We start from the raw sequence: 20,560 nt of genomic DNA on the forward strand, positions 1-20,560 counted from the left end.
ACCTGTGCCCTCTGCTGGCTATAGCTGCTAATGGAAGCAAAATGCCATGTTCCTTTAGTAAGTCCCAAGACCTTAGGCACAAATGACTCCTTGATGGAATTACCTTTCAGACCATAAAACTCAACAGGTAGACAGCACCGCCTGCCAAAACAAGAACAAAAACCTAATCCATCAAAGTCCATAGTTCTGGGAAAGTCCCTAAATGTATTAACCTTGATTTTTGGCTTCTGAAGTTCCACTCTGACTAACTGCTCTTGCTAACTGAAGTATGACAATCCAGAATACAGTTTTTATACTTAAAAACTCGCCCTGAGAAAGACTCAGGGCTGCACTGGAATCTGAAACACCAGGCTGCATTTGGATTATAAAGACTTTCTATTGACTTAAACCTGTGTCTGAGCAGTCTTTTCTGGCAGATAACCTATAACAATAGCTGACGTGGGAAGTCCTTCTGTATGTGCGTTGCTTTTATTGGTTAATGAGTAAAGAAACTGCTTTGAGCCTACAGCAGGGCAGAACAGAGCTAGGCAAGGAAAACTAAACTGAATACTGGGAGAAAGAATATGGAGTCAGAAGTCATGTAGCCCCCCTGCCCCGAGACAAACACCAGAGGGAACCTTGCTGGTAAGCCACAGCCGTGTGGCAATACACAGATTAAGAGAAATGGGTTAAATTAGATGTAAGAGTTAACCAATAAGAAGCTAGAGCTAATAGGCCAAGTAGTGATTTAATTAATACAGTTTCTGTGTGATTATTTTGGGGCTGAGCAAGCAGGAACAAACAAGTTCTCTCCCACTACAAATAACCGTATCATTCCCAAGTGTGTTTGCACGTCAGCACTACAGAGGGCAGCGGGATTCCCTGCAGTGAGCAGTGGCAGATAGTGCAGGATGGCCCATCAAAACCCATTAAGCAGTACTCAAATGTTACTGTTCTTAAGGTTATTTTCAGGACTGGGGATCAAACCCAAGGCCTTGGGCTTGCTAGGCTAGTAGTCAACCACTGAGCTATGTTCCCAGCCCTTGAGGTAGGTTTGATAGCAATACCATATCACTTGCTTTAACTCCCCCCCTCCGCTGCTCTCCTTGCTAGCAATAATGACCGTATCTGCAGTCACTGCTACCACCAAGGTGAATCTGCCCTCATCACCCCAGAAGTAGAAAGAATGGAGGCAGTTGGTGGGGGTGGAGGAAGCCAAGAGGCCCTCTGCCTTTTCCAGAATCTTGGGCAGTCATTTAGCCAGCCATGCCTTCTTTTCTCTTTATCACCCATTGTCCCCTGACCTTTCCATAATCAAACACAATTTCCTATAAGCAACAAGCGAGGAAAGGGATACCAGAGGTGGAAAGGGGAAGGAAAATCTTTCAATGTAAAGTTTCCTCACATCAAGAAGTTCCCAGGGAGCTGGAGAGATGGCTCAGCGGTTAAGAGCATTGCCTGCTCTTCCAACGGTCCTGAGTTCAATTCCCAGCAACCACATGGTGGCTCACAACCATCTGTAATGAGGACTTGTGCCCTCTTCTGGCCTTCAGGCATACATGCACAAAGAATATATTTTTTTCTTTTTTTTTTGGATTTTTCGAGACAGGGTTTCTCCGTAGCTTTTGGTTCCTGTCCTGGAGCTAGCTCTTCTAGACCAGGCTGGCCTCGAACTCCCAGAGATCCGCCTGCCTCTGCCTCCCGAGTGCTGGGATTAAAGGCGTGCGCCACCACCGCCCGGCTCAGAAAGAATATTATATACATAATAAATAAATAAATATTTAAAAAAAAAAAGAAGTTCCCAGACCTATGGCCAATAAACACCCAACTGTTGGGAACTGCAGACCCTCAGACCTTAAATTTTCTGTGACCCCTTGCCTTCCAGGGTAAACAGTTTGTTTTCCTGTGTTTGCAGCTACTCTGAGCATGGGACCCTCATGAGTTCCTGATGGCAGGGGAGTGGTTTCTGGTGGACTTGCAGCTGAAAAGTCCCAACAGCTAGGGAGTGGCCATTAGTCAAGGAGAATCCTATATAAACTGCCCTGAAATATAATAAAAGGGGCATTCTTGTTTCAAGGATGACCCGTGTCTCTGTCTGTGTGTGTGTGTGTGTGTGTGTGTTTGAATCTCCAGCCCCTTGCCTGACTTGTGAACCATCCCTGTTCAGGCGGTACAGTACAGGTGGATTGTATACTCAACAACACCTGTCCCCAGCTTTGTAACACTTTCCCACAAGTGCCTTCTAGAAGCTGGAATGTGAAGCTTCTAGTGAAGAGGCAATTTAGTTGACCTGGTGGGCACTGGCTGCTAATGTGGTCAGCTATCACTCATAATGTGGTTTCTGGGCCCCTTTCTGTTAAGGGGCAGTTATGACACCGATTCCAGTATCTAAACATTTTTAAAATCAAGGGACAATTGATTTTAAAGCCATGTAAAGATGTTATCAAATCTACCCAAACAATAAAAGGAGATCTTGTGATTTTAGTAACTTAGGAAGAAGCTGGGGGAGCATGTGGGGAGCTTGTTGGGGAGCTTGTGGCCAGCTGAAGCCCTTGGGTTGGTTAGTGTGGCCTGGTGGTGGTGAATTGTTTAATTTGGAATTACTATAACATTGCTAGAAGGTTTACTTCTGAGGAGCAACAGATGAAGTTGTTCATGACTGTTTTGTCTATTGCTATGTAATAAATCACTTACAGGCTTAAAACCACACTTCGCTGTGTCTCAGAATTCTATGAATTGGCCAAACAGTCTACAGGTCTCTTTTGAGGCTATCACAAGCTGATACAGTATTCTTGCTGGTCTCTGCCCATGGCACCATCTTCCATCTTTCTTTCTTTCTTTCTTTCTTTCTTTCTTTCTTTCTTTCTTTCTTTCTTTCTTTCTTTCTTTCTTTCTTTCTTTCTTCTTCTTCTTCTTCTTCTTCTTCTTCTTCTTCTTCTTCTTCTTCTTCTTCTTCTTCTTCTTCTTCTTCTTCTTCTTCTATATCTATAGTTATTTAATATGTATACAACATTCTGCCTCCATGTATGCCTGCATGCCAGAAGAGGGCACCAGATCTTGTTACAGATGGTTGTGAGCCACCATGTGGTTGCTGGGAATTGAACTCAGTACCTCTGGAAGAACAGCCAGTGCTCTTAACCACTGAGACATCTCTCCAGCCCCCTCTTCCATCTTTCTTGCATGGTGACTCATACTCTAAAAGGCAGAGGCAGCAGCTGAGAGACTTTAAAAACTAGACTGGGGAGGGAGGCTGTAGAGATGGCTCAGGGGTTAGGAGCACCAGCTGGTCTCACAGAGGACCCAAGTTCAATTCTCAGCACCCACATGGTGGCTCACAATCACCTGCACCTCCAGGGACACCCAGCAGCTCCTTCTGTCCTCCTCAAGTACTGTACTTGTATGCACAGACATAAACAGAGAGGCACATTAAAAAACAAAACAAACAACCCCCCTAGGCTCTGCAGTCATGAACATCACTTCTCCAAGTAATTAGTCAAAATATCACAGGTTCATCCCCCCAAAATATATAGAGTCCAACTCTTTTTTTCCCGGTGTTTGTGTGCATGTGTGTGTATATGTGTGTGGTGTGTTGTGTAGTGTGCACACATACATACAGGCACACTCACTCATGCGCATGAATGGAGACCAAAGGAGGATGTCTGGTATTCTGCTCCGTTACCCTTGACCTTATTCCCTTGAGACAGGGTCTCTCGCTGAACCTGGAGATAGACTGGCAGCCAGGATGCCTCAGAAATCCTCCATTACCCAATATAAAAAAGCCAGCATGGTTGTGCATATGTCTGTAACCTGTCTTTTCATATGGGTGATGGAGAATTGAACTCAGGTCCTCATGCTTGCGCACCAAATACTTAACCCACTGAGCCATCTCCCCAGCCCCAAGCTCCAGCCCTTGGAGCAGGGAGCAGCGAGTAACTGTAGAGACTGGTGACATTATTTTGGTCACTGTTGGAGCACATATATTACACTGATCTTAGATACCAACTATAATGAAATGTTGGGTCATTAATTAATCCTCTGTCTAATTAGTGTTTTCTTATTTCATTCATTCTACTCAGGGAAGGCAGGGCAAGCCGGGCAATGTTGTAGGCATTGGGAACGTATGAAAGAGTGGAGGAGAGTCTGACCCTCGTGAGTTTAAATTCTTATATCGTAAAGAACAGACAAAGTGATAAACTATGTTGAAATGCAATGTAGTGGCTGGGAGGCACTTTAGAGTGAACAAAGTCCTCTTTGAAGTGGCATTTGAAGGCCAAGGGACAAGTTTGTTGGCACAGATTCCCAGGGGTGGAAAGAGCTTGGGGTGTTCATCTGAAGGACCAGAAAAGAAGGGAACAGGGAGGGAGAATGATATGGATTGTCAGAGGCAGTCAGCTGACCAGGCTTCCAAAGGCAGTAAAGGCCATGCAGGGATTTTGACTTATTCTTGAGCAGTAGAAACTAACATATGGGTTTTTAATCAGAAATTTTACTGATTCCTTGCTGGTCAGTTGACTCCACTTCCACTCCAGAGAGTAGATTCCAGGGCTTAGGAATGTAAGCTGGATGGGGGCTCGGTGGTTAAGAGCACTGATTGCTCTTCCAGAGCACCTGGGTTCAATTCCCAGGATCCACAGGGCAGCTCACAACTGTCTGTAACTCCAAGATCCGACACCCTCACACAGACATGCATGCAAGCAAAACACCAATGCGCATGAAATAAAAATAAATTATATATATTAAAAAATGAATGTAAAGCCGGGCGGTGGTGGCACACGCCTTTAATCCCAGCACTCGGGAGGCAGAGGCAGGCGGATCTCTGTGAGTTCGAGGCCAGCCTGGTCTAGAAGAGCTAGTTCCAGGAAAGGAACCAAAAAAGCGACGGAGAAACCCTGTCTCGAAAATAAAAAATAAATAAATAAATAAATAAATAAATAAATAAATAAATAAATAAATAAATAAAAATGTAAACTGGTACAAATGAGAGTGGTGACCCCAGTTGAGATGTCAGCAGGTCAGGAATGTGTTCTGAAGGAACTATCCTAACTGCTGCTGCGGCTGGATTGCATTAAGGAAAACATCTCTCAGGGACTTCTGAAGACTGAGGTGAGGTGAATGGGAGAAGGGGAAATACTGATAGAGGAAAGATTTTTATTTTTGGATAAAGTCTGCTATGCCTGCTCAACAATTTGTAATTGAGCTTCACGACTTGATTCACAGTTTATCCGAACCTGTGTGAGAATAAGCTGTTACAAGTGCTATACAACCTGGAAAATTAGAATAAGTTATATACATTTAAACACAAAGACCCTAAGCAAGTTAGCATTTCCATTAATATAATAACCTCCATCTTTTAGGGTTTTCTACTTCTATATGGGATTGAAGCTCTCAACAATTTTGGACCTCCAAATGGCAAGGCCTTGTGTTTCAGAATACAAACTAACCACAGAAATGGATACTTGAGTGAACACCCATACCTACAGAGACTCTTTAAAGGGTTTCATATTGTTTTAGTACTGATTTTATAGAGTCTCTGAAGGAGTTTAGCCTACCAAGACCTTTCATCGGGTGAGTAGATAGACAGCTCTGTTCAGAGCAGCTGGACTCCAGCACAAGTTACGGGACCCCGATTTTTAGCCAAGGACTCAAGCCGCCTTCGCCACAAGGAACGAACACTTCCGATCCAAGACACATAGAGAAACACGGGAGTGCACGGTTTGATTGGATGGAGAAACACACTGCACCATTTCAGAGTGTTAAGTCTCATACACAGAGACGTGCCAGGGATGGGTCAGTGGTTAAAAGCTCTTAAAAGCTGTTCTTCCAGAGAACCAGAGTTCAGTTTCCAGCACTCACACCAGGCAGCTTACAACTCTGTGACCCCAGCTCCAAGGGATCCAATGCTACCCTCTCTGGTCTCTACAGACCCACACATAAAAATCAGTGTTGTGTTCAGAGGCAGGTGTGGCTCCACGCTTGCCGTGCCAGCTCTTGGGAGATGGAGACAGGAGGATCAGGAGTTCAAAGTCATTCGTGGCCACAGAGAGCGCTCAAGGCCCGCCCGGCTATGTGGGACCCTGTTCGAGTAAACGAACAGAAGTGTTCTTTGCGGGCGGAGCGAGCAGCTGGAGACCATCCAGCCTCATCCTGCTGCACAGCAGAGGAATAGAAGGAGCCAGACAAGGCCGAGGAAGAGGACCTGCAGGCTGAAGTCAAATAGCTGGTTATGGGGTCAGAACCAGGAATGCGCTTTGCTGGTGTTCGGGCATCTGTACTGGCCTGCCCTTGCGGTCCCGACAGGATTCGTCCTCAGGTGCAGACACCAAGAGCACTTCCGGTGCGCGTTTGCTACGTTCCCTTTTTCTAAAAGGTGAACCTTGCCCGCCTCCCATCAATTTCTCTGTCTCTCTCTTCTCTTCTGCTGCTCCTGGCCCCAGAGGCTGAGACCCCCCCCCATCCTCCATTTTTCCATTCCCCTTCTTCCAATAAAAACCCCTCCACGTGAGCTGTCACATGGCATCTTTCTCTTTTCAAATTATAATAAGATTCCTGAATGAAGGCTTCATTTCTTACTTTTTTTTTTTGCAAAAGCACAATACCTAAGACTTTTAAAAAGTCAAAATAAAAAACTAAACCTCACACAAATAAAACTAACAATTTATTATAAATAATCTGCAAACAAAAATATTTTTATCAATGTGTCAAAACATTATTTTGAACGGAACAGTATACCAGGATTTTGCAAGTTGAAAACTCGGTACCGCCTTTGTGTGTTTCCGAAAAGTCTTCCAATGGTTCTGCCTCTGTGTATTAAATATTGTGCTGGCAATAAAACAAGCACATAAGAGCTTGTAGATGATGGGAACCTGTGAGGCAGGCAAATTAAGTCATTACCGAAGCTGCAAGGACGACCTGTGGGGAGCGGAGCGAAATGAGGAGGAGGCTGCTACCGCTGGGAGCAGGGGCACACAGCCTTGTTACATCGAAGGGACGAAACAAGTAAGAAGGTTCCCTCCTCACCCACCCACAGCCTCTCAGCGGAGCAATGTGGGAAGCTCAAAGTGTCTCTGTGTGCACATTTTAAACACAAAGTCTCATAATTAAAAGACAATTTTTTTTGAATTGCTGCACATTGAACCCAGGGCCTCCCACACATTAGGCAAGTGCCCTTATATTGGCAGCTAGAAGTCTATGTTTACATAGAATGTTTACAAAACTGTAGAAGTATTAAATCTAAGAAATGTCTTAGACCATCAATTAAAAGTCATACAAATGTTATAATATAAAAATGGTCACTGTAAAATAATTTATTTAAATATTGCTGGACAAATTAATGACAAGATCCTAAGTCCCCTCAACAGGGTCCCCAGCTGTGGTTCCACTGCCCACTGCAGGCAGAGCTGCCCAAGGAGTGCTTTCTTTGGAGGCAGACTTTCCTCAAGCCGTCACATGCTGAACAGTTCTGGTGTTCTCAGACATCCAAACACAACAGCGCATGGGGAGTGTTTGGGACGCACTTAATGTATGGCCACAATGTGCGGCCGAGGGGTTTCATAAGTGGTTGCGAGAGTTGTCAAGTTCTAGAGTAGCTTCCCTTCCACAGGGCCCCACAGGACGGCTCAGACTGCCCCCCAGGCAGGAAGCAGGCTATGCCAAAGCAAGTCGGGCCGGGTTCCCTTGTCTTTTGTGTGCCTGTGGCTGCTCTCCTGCCCATTGCCGCCTGGATACTTTTGCCATAAGAACATTTCCAGGTGGAGGAGAAGGTGCTGTGCCATTGCGGGGCACTTCTATTGGGCTCACTGTGTAGTTTGTACTTCCCACAACCATCTTGCTGTGGGTGTTCTGGTGGCTTCTACCAAGCACTCTTATCGCACCAATGGATCTATTGTGCGCACTCAGTCTCTATGTTTCTGTGCCCTGTATTGGGTTCATGTCTGTAAGAAATCTTTCATTATGGAGGGCACACCACTCTACATAAAGACAGAGTTGTAGTGCTTAGGTTTTTGTTACATTTTTCCTGTGCTGGTGCTGAACCCACATCTCCACAGATGCTAGGCAAGGAGGATGCTACCATGGAGCTGTATGATCTCAGCCTAGTCATGGTTGCTTAGAAAGTAAGACCTCCTAGAGAGGGGCTAATGGACATTTAACTAAAATCTTTACAAGACCCGGGGAGAGCGAGATATTGAATAAATCAAAAGGCTGTTTCTCATAAAGATTGACTTCAATGAACACTTTATACTTTATCTCCTCTAAAATTTTCCATATTGTTTCTGTTCAATCAACTGTAGAACTTCATGGCAGAGTTGAGTGGTGGGATCCGTAATAGGGTACCATCCAGGGAGCCTCTTTTCCAAGGCTGGCACGTGAATGAAGTACCTGCAACCACAGAGAAACAAAACATCTGTAAAAATGAGGATTTTCACATCAGTCCATCCAGTGTGTTCACACTCACTGCCCAAGGTTGGGGATAGGGATGGGGAGTCTTTGCCATGAGACTCAGCGTGTCAGACTTCCAATCTCCTGACTCAGCGTTTCAGACTTCCAATCTCCTGACTCAGGACTCAGAAGATCTCCACTGTGTGCACTTCAGTGAGCACAAGCAGTGTGTGCACTTCGGTGAGCATAGGCAGTGTGTGCACTTCAGTGAGCACAGGCAGTGTGTGCACTTCAGTGAGCACAGGTACTTTACTTGAGAAAGGAACTCATAATGCATCCGCCATGTAGGCAGTGACCAAGAAAGATAAGACTGTCCTCAACAATGTGTGAGCATTCTGATGCTGGATTCCTCAGACAGTGCACAGAAAAGAGTAAGGCACGGAGGTCAAGCCAAGACAACCCATCAGGACCAGTCAAGAGGAATGAGCAGGGCTTATGTCCCTCATCCTCTACAAGCAGAGGCTTCTACATAAGAATATATAGACAGCCTTCAGCCATCTCTTTGGGTAGCATCAAATGGTTCTCAGCCCCCAGTGAATAATAGAATCACCTGGGGGAGCTTTTTGTTTTGTTTTGTTTTGATTTTTGGTTTCTCTGTGGCTTTGGAGCCTGTCCTGGAACTAGCTCTGTAGATCAGGCTGGTCTCGAACTCACAGAGATCCGCCTGCCTCTGCCTCCCAAGTGCTGGGATTAAAGGCATGTGCCACCATCGCCCGGCCTGGGGGAGCTTTAAAAACTGTCACTGCTCAGACCACGCTTCCAGGTGAACCAAAACAGGACCACAGCTGGACTGATGTTATTCATAACTACCCAGATGACTGCAATGCAAGGTAAATGGAAAAACCACTAGATTAAAACAGAAACTACAAAGCTGAATGTCCACAAGAAATGTAAGCTAGTGGGGTGGGAGGAGTAAGCAGAGGATGGGGGTTGGAGGGAGGGTGGTAGCCAAAGGGCGCACAATCCTCCTGACAGAGCCTGCTGGGAGCTCCAGTCAGCTATTGCTATCCAGGAGTATGGCACCACTTTTGCCAGTTGTCCTGGTAGTTTCTCAAGTTTATAACTATAGCTTTTATAATTAGGCTGGGCATGATGACACATGCCTATGATTACAGCACTCAAGCTAGAGCAAGAGGCTTGCAATGAGTTCAAAGCCAACTTAAGCTACATAGTGAATTCCAGACTGGCCTGGGCTACACCACAAGACCGTGTCTCCAAATGGGAAAAACAAGTTGGGGTGGGGAGTTTTTCTTCATGCTACAACATGAACAAACCTTGGAAATATAATGAATGGAAGATCTGAGACCAAAGGTTGTCAGGAAGAGCGTGTAGGTGAGTGGTTGCCAGCAGCAGAGAAGGGGAGGGATGTGTCTACTTAACGGGTACTTTCAGATAATGACAACGTTCTGCAGTTCAGTGATGATGGTTGCAAAATATTGTGAAACGTATTCAAAGCGGCCAAATTATATGCTCTAAAGGGGTAAATTTCACGCTATGTCAGTTTTTCCTAATGAGAAGGAAAAAGAAGTTAGGAACCAGGAGAGGGAGGGTGCTGGGGCCGATTTGTGGGATCAGCTTGGAGCCAAATAAATCCTTTTATGGTATCCATAGTGGACCTTCTGGTGTGATGCCACATGCAGGAAACACAGAGTCTACACAGAGGGCTGACTTTACCCCTTCTGAGGTCAATATAAAGCCATAATGTAAGCCTACACATCTTTTGATGTCTCCCTCTGAATCACGCTGGCTGCACCCTTCTCATTTATGGCAAAAACTACCTTAGTTTTCTTGAATACATGTTTGACAGGGGTGTAGTGCCAAGTGCACTTGGCCTTGCTAGCAGTGGAGAAGAAGTGGAACCCGGAGGGACAGCAGAGCAGGCTGCCAGACGGACAGAACCAAACCTGGCTACTTCTGCTTACTGTTTTGTTACTGGGGATAATAAAGAGTAAATGAAACAAATCAACAACAGACTCCTCAGTGTTTGTTTACTGTTCCCCTTTACTGACTGGTCCCCCTAACGTGCATGCAGCAGCTGACTTGAACCTTCTGGTTCATAATTTATCATCCCCTTTCTCTAGGGTTTGTTACCCCAAAACAAGTTATGCTTCTGTGCAGTGCAGGCCGCGCACAGCAAGGCGACGAGTGGCAAGTAGTTTCTGGACTGGACACTCCTCAGATGGCATTCTGAGACCTGTACACAATGTCACCTTACCTGTGGCCAAATAAAGGACTGCTAAAAACAGAAGTGGAATTTTCCATCGCCCTTTACCTAACGATCAGGTCCTGTCGTAAGCATCCGTGAAAAGGAGCCATGAGCATTTCGGTTTGGCCGTGCTTTTTCCTCACCTGAACTCTTCGCTGTGGTCGTTCCTGATGTACTCGGCCAGAGTCTTGCTGTACTGCAGGCAGCTCTTGAGGATGTAAAATTGCTGGTACAACAGAACCGCTTGGCAGGGACTCAGCAGCTGGAGCGAGGCTGAAAGCCCGCTCACCACCCGCTTCACAATACTGGCCACAAAAGCCATCTAGATGAGGAGAAGGCAGTTACGCGTGGGCAGGGTGCCACCCACATGCATCCCACTTCAGCTGTTAGCCTCATTGATAAGTCTAGGCTGATGCCCTTGCCACCCTTCCTCCCAGGCTTCTGGGCTAGTTCCCACTGACATGCTCTCAGTACCAGATCACGGACCCACCAGTGACTACACTTTTAATTTCTTTAGCATTTTGATATTTTTGTTTTATTTTTTAAATTACATTTTTTTTAATTATTTGGGGGTGGCATGCTATGCATGCTTGCCAAAGTGTGCATGCAGAAGCTGGCTGACAGCATGCTTAAGTCAGTTCTCTCCTACGTATGAGTCCCGGGGATTCAACTCAGGTTGGCAGCAAGTGCTTCTTACCCGCTGAGCCATCTCTTCAATTCACGGCACCTTGGTTTTACTAGGTAAGATAATCAGGGTTGGCTGAACAAGTAGGTATATCCGATGACCCCACCCCCTCAGGAGTTTCCTGTTTAGAGCTGGCTTAACACCATTCACGTGTCCGTGTCCCCTTGCCTCAGGGCACCCTTCATCCTGCCGGGCTTCATGGTCACACACTGGCCTTGTATTGGACTTGTTCCTTTAAAGACTGAGTGAGGAACTTCCCCATTGTTTGAGACCCTTAGACCTCAGTCAGATATAGAGCCTATGACCGCTGCATAAGATAAGTAGGGGTCTTTCATATCGTGCACACAAATATGAAGAAGTAAACACTATGGTGTGTGTTCCTTGAGTAGACCTGAGCCCGGCCGAGCTCTGTGCACTGCTGAAGGAGCCAACACCGTGTCTTCATCACTTTGGCCAGTAGGCTATTCTATTGATATTGTACGCTGCGGCCCTGGCCAGCTTTGCATAATCGTGCCGTAGGGATCCGACAAGAGAATATGGGTTCTTCAGGACAGCCTCTGAAAAAGTAGTTCACAGCTGGGAACGGGTCAACAGCCATACGCTCATGTGTGGAAAAAGAAAACATTCTTCATGACAAGTGCCCCTCTTGCTGTGTGTGTGTGTGTGTGTGTGTGTGTGATATTTGTATACGTGCCCATGCACACATGTGCATGTGGGTGTGCAGGCCACTACACGTGTGTGGAACTCAGAAGACCACACTGGGATCAGGGCACACACTCAGGTTCTTAGGCTTGTCAACAATCAACTCTACCCACCGAGCCGTCTCACCAGCCCCAAGCGCTGCCTTTTGAAGAGATTTCCAGTAAACCACACGTTGATTAGATGAACGCATGAATGAGTAAAGGGAAACCGAGCTTGGGGAAGTGGGGAGAGACGGAGGGTGGAGGCTTCACAAAAATCAGTTCATGCGATATTTTGTAGAGCATCTGGCACTCTAGACATATCGCTGTCCTCGTGTCCCGTGGAGAAAGCCATTGTCGCAGTCATATGACAGACTACATCTATAACAAACCTCAAATTACCAGAGCTCGGTAGGGAACAGAAAAGCTCTGTGGCTTGTTCACACTGCACAGCCCTTACAGGTCGGTAGGGTGCCCTGTTCCCCGTCACTCGGGAGCACCAGTGAGCACCAGTGGAGCACTCGCCAGCATTCCAGAGTGACCCAAGGAAGCAGGCTGGACAAGCTCTTACAACTTCTGCCCAGAAGCGACTCAGGCCAAAGTAATCGAGTGAAGAGCGATGCCCACTCCTACCTTGTGCCTAGTGGAAAGTGTGCCAGAAGACATACATAGCCACTGATAGCTATCATAGGACAGAACCAGGCGACAACAGAAGCCAATGCAAACTGCAACAGTGACAAACTCATGGGGCGGAGACCCAGGCTACGGTGTCTACTGTGACTGCATCTGGGATCTGACCCAGTTAGAAGGTTGGAGACCTGCCTTCCCGCTCCAGGAATTGGCGCTGAGGACTCACAGATGAGTGGGGGTTAACCAGGTGGGAAAGGAGAGAGGAGAGGATTTCTGACCCAGACGCCACAGCTCATGTTTCCATGTGTTAGAAAATTAGTTCCCAAAGGGAAGCTGCGAGCAAGTGAGGCTTTACAAGTGATTGTTAGGTCATGGGCTCTTGCCCTCGAGAATGGAATAACGCAGCTGTGCACATGGAGAGCCAGTGAGAGAACGTGTTGTCTCAAGAGGTTGTTTATAAAAGTGACTTCAGCAAAACCAAACACCAACCAGACGGAGGCAGGAGGATGGTGACCGGAGGCCAGCCTCAGCAGCATAGCAAGACACCTCAAAAATACCGAAATGACTTTGCCTCACACCCCACTGTGCTCTCTGACCCTTCGGCCTTCAGACACGGAGAGACACAGCAAGATCCTCTCGAGATACGGTTCTTATATCTTGAAGCAGCCAGCCTCCAAAACGGTGAGCCAAATGAACCTCTGCTCTGTATAAATTACCCACTCCGCTACAACAAAGACCAACACAGAGGGAGAAGGAGGGCTGGCCCTTGAGCTGAGAGATGCCATGGCAGGATGAGGAAGGACCAGTTGAGGCAGCAAAGCTCTAAGATGCCGGCCCTGCAGGCCTGGGAAGGAGGTTGGCAAAGGGAAAAGCTGCTGAGAGATCATCTAGCTAATAGAAAGGCACGGCAATCACATTTTTGTGCTAAATAGCTCCCTCTGGCGGCAACCTAGTAAAATGACAGACCATTTGGACATGAATGGAATCTTAAAAGAGATCAGAGTTGGGACCAGAATGCAGGGGTAGAGAGCACAGCCAATCCCAAGAGTTCTGTTCATGTTTCTACTTATGGCAAATGTCAATCTTTTCACTTAAATTCTAACATTTCATTTATTATACATACCTTCAACGTTTTGGGTTTTTTGATTTAATAAAAATAAAGCTAATCTTTAGCAATAATTTAATACCTTTAATATATTTAATTCAAATATAAAAACATTTTCTTTTTATTAAATAATAAAATCATCAAGTTTATCTTTTGCTTCTGCTCTGGTAAATCACAGGACAATGTCTGTGTTTAATGAAGCACAAAGCATCCGGTAAGTCGGGCCTTTTACTGCTCAATACTCACTGTGGGAGGACAGCTCTGTAGAAAGGACATCATCCAGGTAATAGCAAACTTTGTGGATCCCAATCCAAGATTTCCCTAGAGACTCAAGGAAACAAGTTACAGTCATCATGTCTAAATCACAGCTAAGAATTCTCACTCCCAAATGTGTTTGTACCCTAATCAATCAAATCTTTCAAATCAGTTACTGTAAAATCACCTAGAATAGCACTGAAGAGCAAAGGTAGCATCACTGAGGCCAACCAGTTTTAGAGACCATCCCCCAAAATGTTGCTCTGTTAAATGTTATAACATAATCAAGTTAGAATTAAAATTAAAATGCACGCTGTACCTGCTGAAAGACAAGAAGAATCTCATAGAGCAGGGCTGTAGCCGTATCTGTATACTCCAGGGTGAGCTTCTGTAACTAGAAGTTTCAATAATCATCAGTGCACTGCCACAGGCTGAACCAGTCATCAGTGTGCTGCCACAGGCTGAACCAGTCATCAGTGCGCTGCTATAGGCTGAGTCAGTCATCAGTGCGCTGCTATAGGCTGAACCAGTCATCAGTGCGCTGCTATAGGCTGAGTCAGTCATCAGTGCGCTGCTATAGGCTGAGTCAGCCATCAATGCACTGCTATAGGCTGAGCCAGCCATCAGTGCGCTGCCACAGGCTGAGTCAGTCATCAGTGCGCTGCCACAGGCTGAGTCAGTCATCAATGCGCTGCCACAGGCTGAGTCAGTCATCAGTGCGCTGCTATAGGCTGAGTCAGTCATCAATGTGCTGCCACAGGCTGAGCCAGCCGTCAGTGCGCTGCCACAGGCTGAGCCAGTCATCAGTGCGCTGCCACAGGCTGAGTCAGCCATCAGTGTGCTGCCACAGGCTGAGTCAGTCATCAGTGCGCTGCTATAGGCTGAGTCAGTCATCAATGTGCTGCCACAGGCTGAGCCAGCCGTCAGTGCGCTGCCACAGGCTGAGCCAGCCGTCAGTGTGCTGCCACAGGCTGAGTCAGTCATCAGTGTGCTGCTATAGGCTGAGTCAGTCATCAGTGTGCTGCCACAGGCTGAGTCAGTCATCAATGCGCTGCTATAGGCTGAGTCAGTCATCAATGCGCTGCCACAGGCTGAGCCAGTCATCAGTGTGCTGCCACAGGCTGAGCCAGTCATCAGTGCGCTGCTATAGGCTGAGTCAGTCATCAGTGCGCTGCTATAGGCTGAGTCAGCCATCAGTGCACTGCCACAGGCTGAGTCAGCCGTCAGTGCACTGCCACAGGCTGAGCCAGCCATCAGTGTGCTGCCACAGGCTGAGTCAGTCATCAATGTGCTGCCTTTACCTCTCAAGTGCTGGATTTCCAGGTATGTGTCACCACACTATGTATGTGTGGTATGTATGTAAGAAACCACTGCACACGGTACCATACCATGAATATAGCAGCTCTACTTGTGCGCATTTCACTTCTCACCGAGTCTCCAGTCTACTCATTCGCTCAACCATCTCAAGGTGTGTATCCGGTGTCCCCATGCAGGCACGGCACGCCTCACCGACACCTGTCCCACTCAACAGTTCATGAACTATTCTGATGGTGAATGTTTGTGAATTTGTGGAAACTGTGTAAATGTGCTTTGTTTAGTCTTTGGACCTCTGCCTAGCATTGTTTGCTCCTAACAGGCAATCAGTGAATGATGCTGAGGGGATACACCTTCTAACACAGCTCCAGCTGCGGGCTGAAGAACCGGCAAACCATATCCCACCCTTAAAAACAATGAATTGATGGTGAGCTGGTATCTTCTCTTGGAAATACACATTCTATACAGTTCGGTATTTCTAATGATTTCTTAAAATAGTAGAAAAGAGGTGGCTCTTACTGAGTGAGCACTACTCACTTATTAGGAGAAAATACAGTTCAAGTAGATCTTAAAATTTGGAAGACATTCTTTAGGAGTTCTGTTTGTTTGTTTGTTTTTTGGTCAAATTTCTACTATGGTATTTGAATAATATACAGAGAGACATTTGGGCAGATGCAGGACATTTTTAAATAGTATTATTTTCCTTAGTTTTTATACCTGAAAACACAAAATAGATACACTAATATTGGCCAAATAGCTAAGATTTCAGGTCACTAACAAAGCACATTTCTGTATTCTACAGCATCATGTTCCGTGTTAAGATGTAAGGAATAAGAGCCCCTGCAGTTACATTCAGTCGACCCCCAAATTCTCATCTCACCTGAGCATCAAAAGACATTTCGGCTGTAGCTGAGTCAGACTGTGGCTGGGTGTTAGACGGGGAGCAAGACTTTGGAACCGCAGGCTTGCTAATTAAAATTACTAAGAGATTAAACAGTGTTCCCCTAAAAAAAAAGAAAGAAAGGAAGGAAGAAAGAAAGAAAGAAAAAACATTAACGGATAAAGTTCTTAAAGGAAAGCAGTGAGGTCAAACTTAGAGACTTTGTTTTTCCTTTTTAATTTTTTGAAACAGAGTGTTGCTGTGTAGCCCTTGCTTTGTAAACCAGGCTGTGCTCCAACTCACAGAGATCCCCCTGCCTCTGCCTCCCAGTGCTAGGATGAAAGGCCTGCGCCACTGCCACCTGGCTATATCTATAGATTATTGGTTCTAAGCAACACGGCAGACAAAATAGATGCTAAAGTAGAAGTAAGTAACTGGTTAAGTAAGTTCATTAGAACCATAAATACAGGAACAACTCCGAAAGAGAAAAAGAGATGAAGCGGCAAGTGTTGGGAAGCACTGGAGGGCCGGCAAGTAGATGGTGTCATAGAAGCGGGAGGGTGGTATAAACCAGACAGATGAAAAGGGAAGCCGAGAGCAGGTTACCATGGGGATAGAGTAAGACGCTGGACCAGAAGACTGCCATCTAAGATCCCCTTGGGCAGTGTTTCGCCGCAAATTACACATTCGTATTTATGCACACACAGTATATGTAGTTCAAATATTTAATGATTTAAATATACTGAGTACTGGGGACAGAGGGATGGCTCCGCAGTTAAGAGCATGTATTGCCCTTGTGGAGATCCCAGGTTTGATTCCCAGCATCCAGATGGTGACTCATGACCGTCTGTAGCTCCCATTCCAGGGGCTCCCAGGACGCCTGAATTCCTGTGTACTTACCACACATATACACATAACTGAAAGATGGACATTAGATCTCTTCACTACAGGACTTCTCAGACGCCTTGCTTTGTCAATGGAAAGCATGTATCTCTGGGGCAACAAAAAGTACTACTTTTTAAATTAAAAAAATAAAAATTCCATATATTTTAATGTGTTTTGATGATTCAGCAATGCATTGCCACATACATCTACCATATTTTATAGTGTATATGCATATATGTGGGTCTGTGAGGCCAGATCAACCTCGGGTTTTGCTGCTCCAAAACCATCCACTGTTTCTGGAGACAGTCTCTCACGAGGATCTGGTTCACCAATTAGGCTATTCAGATTGACCAGCAATCCCCAGACTATCCAAAACCTAGTGTTGGTTTTGTGAACAATGCTACCATGCCTGGCTTGTCACATGGCTGCTGGGGATTGAACTCTGGTCCTCATGCTCACAGGGAAGCACTGTCTACTGAGCAGTGAGGCGCCTGAGCGGATGTTCAACGAGCGGATGACGTTCCAAGTGAGTGTGCATTGTTGACATGGGCATGACCAGGTCAAGGATCAGTGCCTCGGGACCAGGGGAAAATAGCAAAACTAGGGAGCACAGATTTCCCTCCGCAGGGATGTTTACAGCCTGAGACTGCTCTACCTACAGAGACCTCCAACAGAAACTAGCTAACTCCTCACCTATGCCGTACATAATAACCTTGATGAGGTTATGGGCTGTTGAGCATGATAGGTGCTCTCCATCACAGACAGCACAGGTCCTGACCCCAGCTTTTCTGTATTCCCTTGCTGCCTCCTCAGTCAGGTCAAGTCCCAGTAGCACCAGACAGGCACTGAGCTACATTCCCAACCAACAATGTGAAATACTTCTTAAGCACCATTAGCGAGTTAAAAGCTAAACATTAGTTAATAAAAGCAGTTTAAAGCTGAGGGCCTTCCTTTCAAATGCACTGTAACTGTCCACTAACAAACAAATCACATACGTGTTACTACATGGTTGACAGTACATGGGAGCTAATTACTTAACAGTAAGAAAAGGTCACAATTCAAATTATGCATCCTAAAGAGTTGAGTCTAAGATTGTCTTCAAATGCCAAGTGCAATCACGTGTGGCTGAAATGGGGCTGAAAGCAGGCCACTGGACGATGAGCTAAACCGAGCCCAGGACCACACTTCTGTACTCCTCATTAGTGGGGTGACCGAGGGAGGCGGATCACTTGGATCTGGAAATCCAAAACCATCTTGGGCAGCACAGTAAGATGTCACTGAAAAATTAAAAAGTTGTGAAAAGAAGCTGGGCAGTCACTTGGGCAGAAGCAGGGGGCTTACAAAGTTCAAGGTCACTTCAGCTGTAGTGTCAGGACCAATCCAAACTCCATGAGACCCTGTCTTAAAGAAGCAAAAAATCAAAGAAAGGAAAGACATAAAGAGTTGGGGGCAGGGGAGGAAGGAGGAGGAAGAGCAGCTGACAAATAGGACATGTACAGGAGAGACATAAAGAGGTGGGGGCGAGGAGGGGAGGAAGAGCAGCTGACAATAGGAGATGTACAGGAGCTCTGGGACATAGCAGCAGTAAAGCAGGCTAATGGCGGGACCACACGGACATTCTCTATAGCACTCTCCATAATGAAAATAGGAACACTATAAGCTTCTTCGGCCTTTCACATTATTTAAAAGATAATCAGGGAACCAGGGTCATCTGTGAGAACAGGCCTGAGCCAGTGACCTCTGCTGGAGCAGGCCCGAGGCAGTAACCTCCACAGGAACAGGTACAAGGGAGTAACCGCTGAGGGAGCAGGCTCCAGTGAGAGACCTCTGCAGGACGAGGCCCAAGTCAGGGACATCTGTAAGAACAGGCCTGAGCCAGCGACCTCTGCTGCAGTAGGCCCGAGGTAGCAATCTCCACAGCATCAGGCCTTAGCCAGTAACCTTGGGCGGGAGCAGGCCCAATGCAACTACCTCCATAGGAGCAAGTCCAAGGCAGCCACCTCAGCAGAAGCAGCCCCAAGCAAGCAACCTCTGTGGGAACAGGCCCAAACTATCCCTGAGATTGCAGAGCCACTCCTGGGAGTGCTGAGCGACCTCCAGGAACACTGAGTGACCTCCAGGGTAACTGCAACATAGCCCTGACTGCACCACGAGAAGTAACCATCTGAGCCTTGGATCCACTGGCACCTGGAAGACTGATCACCAGAGATACAGACAGCCCCAACTACACCAATCAAAGGAAGAGATGGGTAGACAAGGCAAGAGCACGCTCAACATCACAAAGAGCAATACAACACCAATAGTGGCTAGTGGCTGTACAACAGCTAGACTTCAACAATCAAATATAGATGAAGCAGAAGAAAATGGACTTAAGAAATTACTTTAGGAGAATGTTTGAGGTCCTTAAAGAGGAAATGAAAAATTCCCTAAAGAAATGGAAGAAAAGACAAATAAAAATTGGAAGGAATCAACAAATCCTTTAAAGAAAACCAAGAAAAAGTAATCAAACATGAAAGAAATGACTCAACACTTGAAAACTGAAATAGAGACATAAAGAAAACACAAGCCAAGGGAATTATAGAAATGGAAATTATGAGAAAACAATCAGGAACCACAAATGCAAGCATTAAAAACAGAATACAAGAGATGGAAGAGAAAATCTCAAGCATTGAAGATACAATAGAGGAAATAAACTCATCAGTCAAAGAAAACATTAAATCTAACAAAAGCTCAACACAAAATATCCAGGATATATGGGACACCATGAAAAGACTAAACCTAAGAAAAATAGGGATAGAAGAAGAAGTCCAACTCAAGGCCAGATGTGGTGGCGCACACCTTTAATCCCAGCACTGGGGGGCAGAGGCAGGTGGATCTCTGTGAGTTCGAGGCCATCCTGGTCTACAAGAGGTAGTTCCAGGACAGGCTCCAAAGCTGCAGAGAAACCCTGTCTCGAAAAAAAAAAAATCCCACTCAAAAGCACAGAAAATATATTCAACAAAATCATAGGAGAAAACTTTCTTAACCTAAAGAAAGATATACATATGAAGATACAAGAAGCTTACAGAACACCAAATAGAATTGATCAAAAAAAGTCCCCTTGCCACATAATAACCAAAACACTAAACATATAGAATAAAGAAAGAATATTAAGAGCTGAAAAAAAAAAGGCCAAGTAATATAGAAAGGCAGACCTATCAGAATTACATCTGACTTTTCATTGGAGACAATGAAAGCCAGAAGGTCTTGGTCAAGCATTCTACAGACATTAAGAGATCACAGATGCAAGCACAGACTACTATACCCAGCAAAAATTTCAATTACCATAGATGGACAAAACAAGATATTCCTTGACAGAACCAGATTTAACCAATACCTAGCCACAAACCCAGCCCTACACAAAGTAGTAGAAGGAAAAGTCCAACCCAAGGGAGTTAGCTCCATCCACAAAAACACAGACAATAGATGATCTCACAGCAGAAAATCCCAAAGAAGGGAAAAATAC

General features: G+C 45.7%; 1 protein-coding gene across 2 annotated transcripts in view; it reads right to left on the reverse strand.

The window, feature by feature from the left end:
• Positions 1-8,067: 8,067 nt before the first annotated feature.
• The window catches only part of C25H12orf56 (chromosome 25 C12orf56 homolog), a 78,959-nt gene continuing 66,466 nt past the window's right edge, over positions 8,068-20,560 (reverse strand). For both annotated transcript variants that reach the window (XM_057758189.1, XM_057758188.1), the window contains 5 exons: positions 16,171-16,294; positions 14,296-14,370; positions 13,968-14,042; positions 10,765-10,943; positions 8,068-8,355 (listed from right to left, as the gene is read on the reverse strand). In XM_057758189.1, the coding sequence (XP_057614172.1) occupies positions 8,229-8,355; positions 10,765-10,943; positions 13,968-14,042; positions 14,296-14,370; positions 16,171-16,294 (580 nt within the window). In that variant the 3' untranslated portion in view covers positions 8,068-8,228. The remainder of the gene's footprint in view (positions 8,356-10,764; positions 10,944-13,967; positions 14,043-14,295; positions 14,371-16,170; positions 16,295-20,560) is intronic.

Source organism: Chionomys nivalis, chromosome 25, assembly GCF_950005125.1.
Source record: "Chionomys nivalis chromosome 25, mChiNiv1.1, whole genome shotgun sequence".
NCBI classification, from domain to species: domain Eukaryota; kingdom Metazoa; phylum Chordata; class Mammalia; order Rodentia; family Cricetidae; genus Chionomys; species Chionomys nivalis.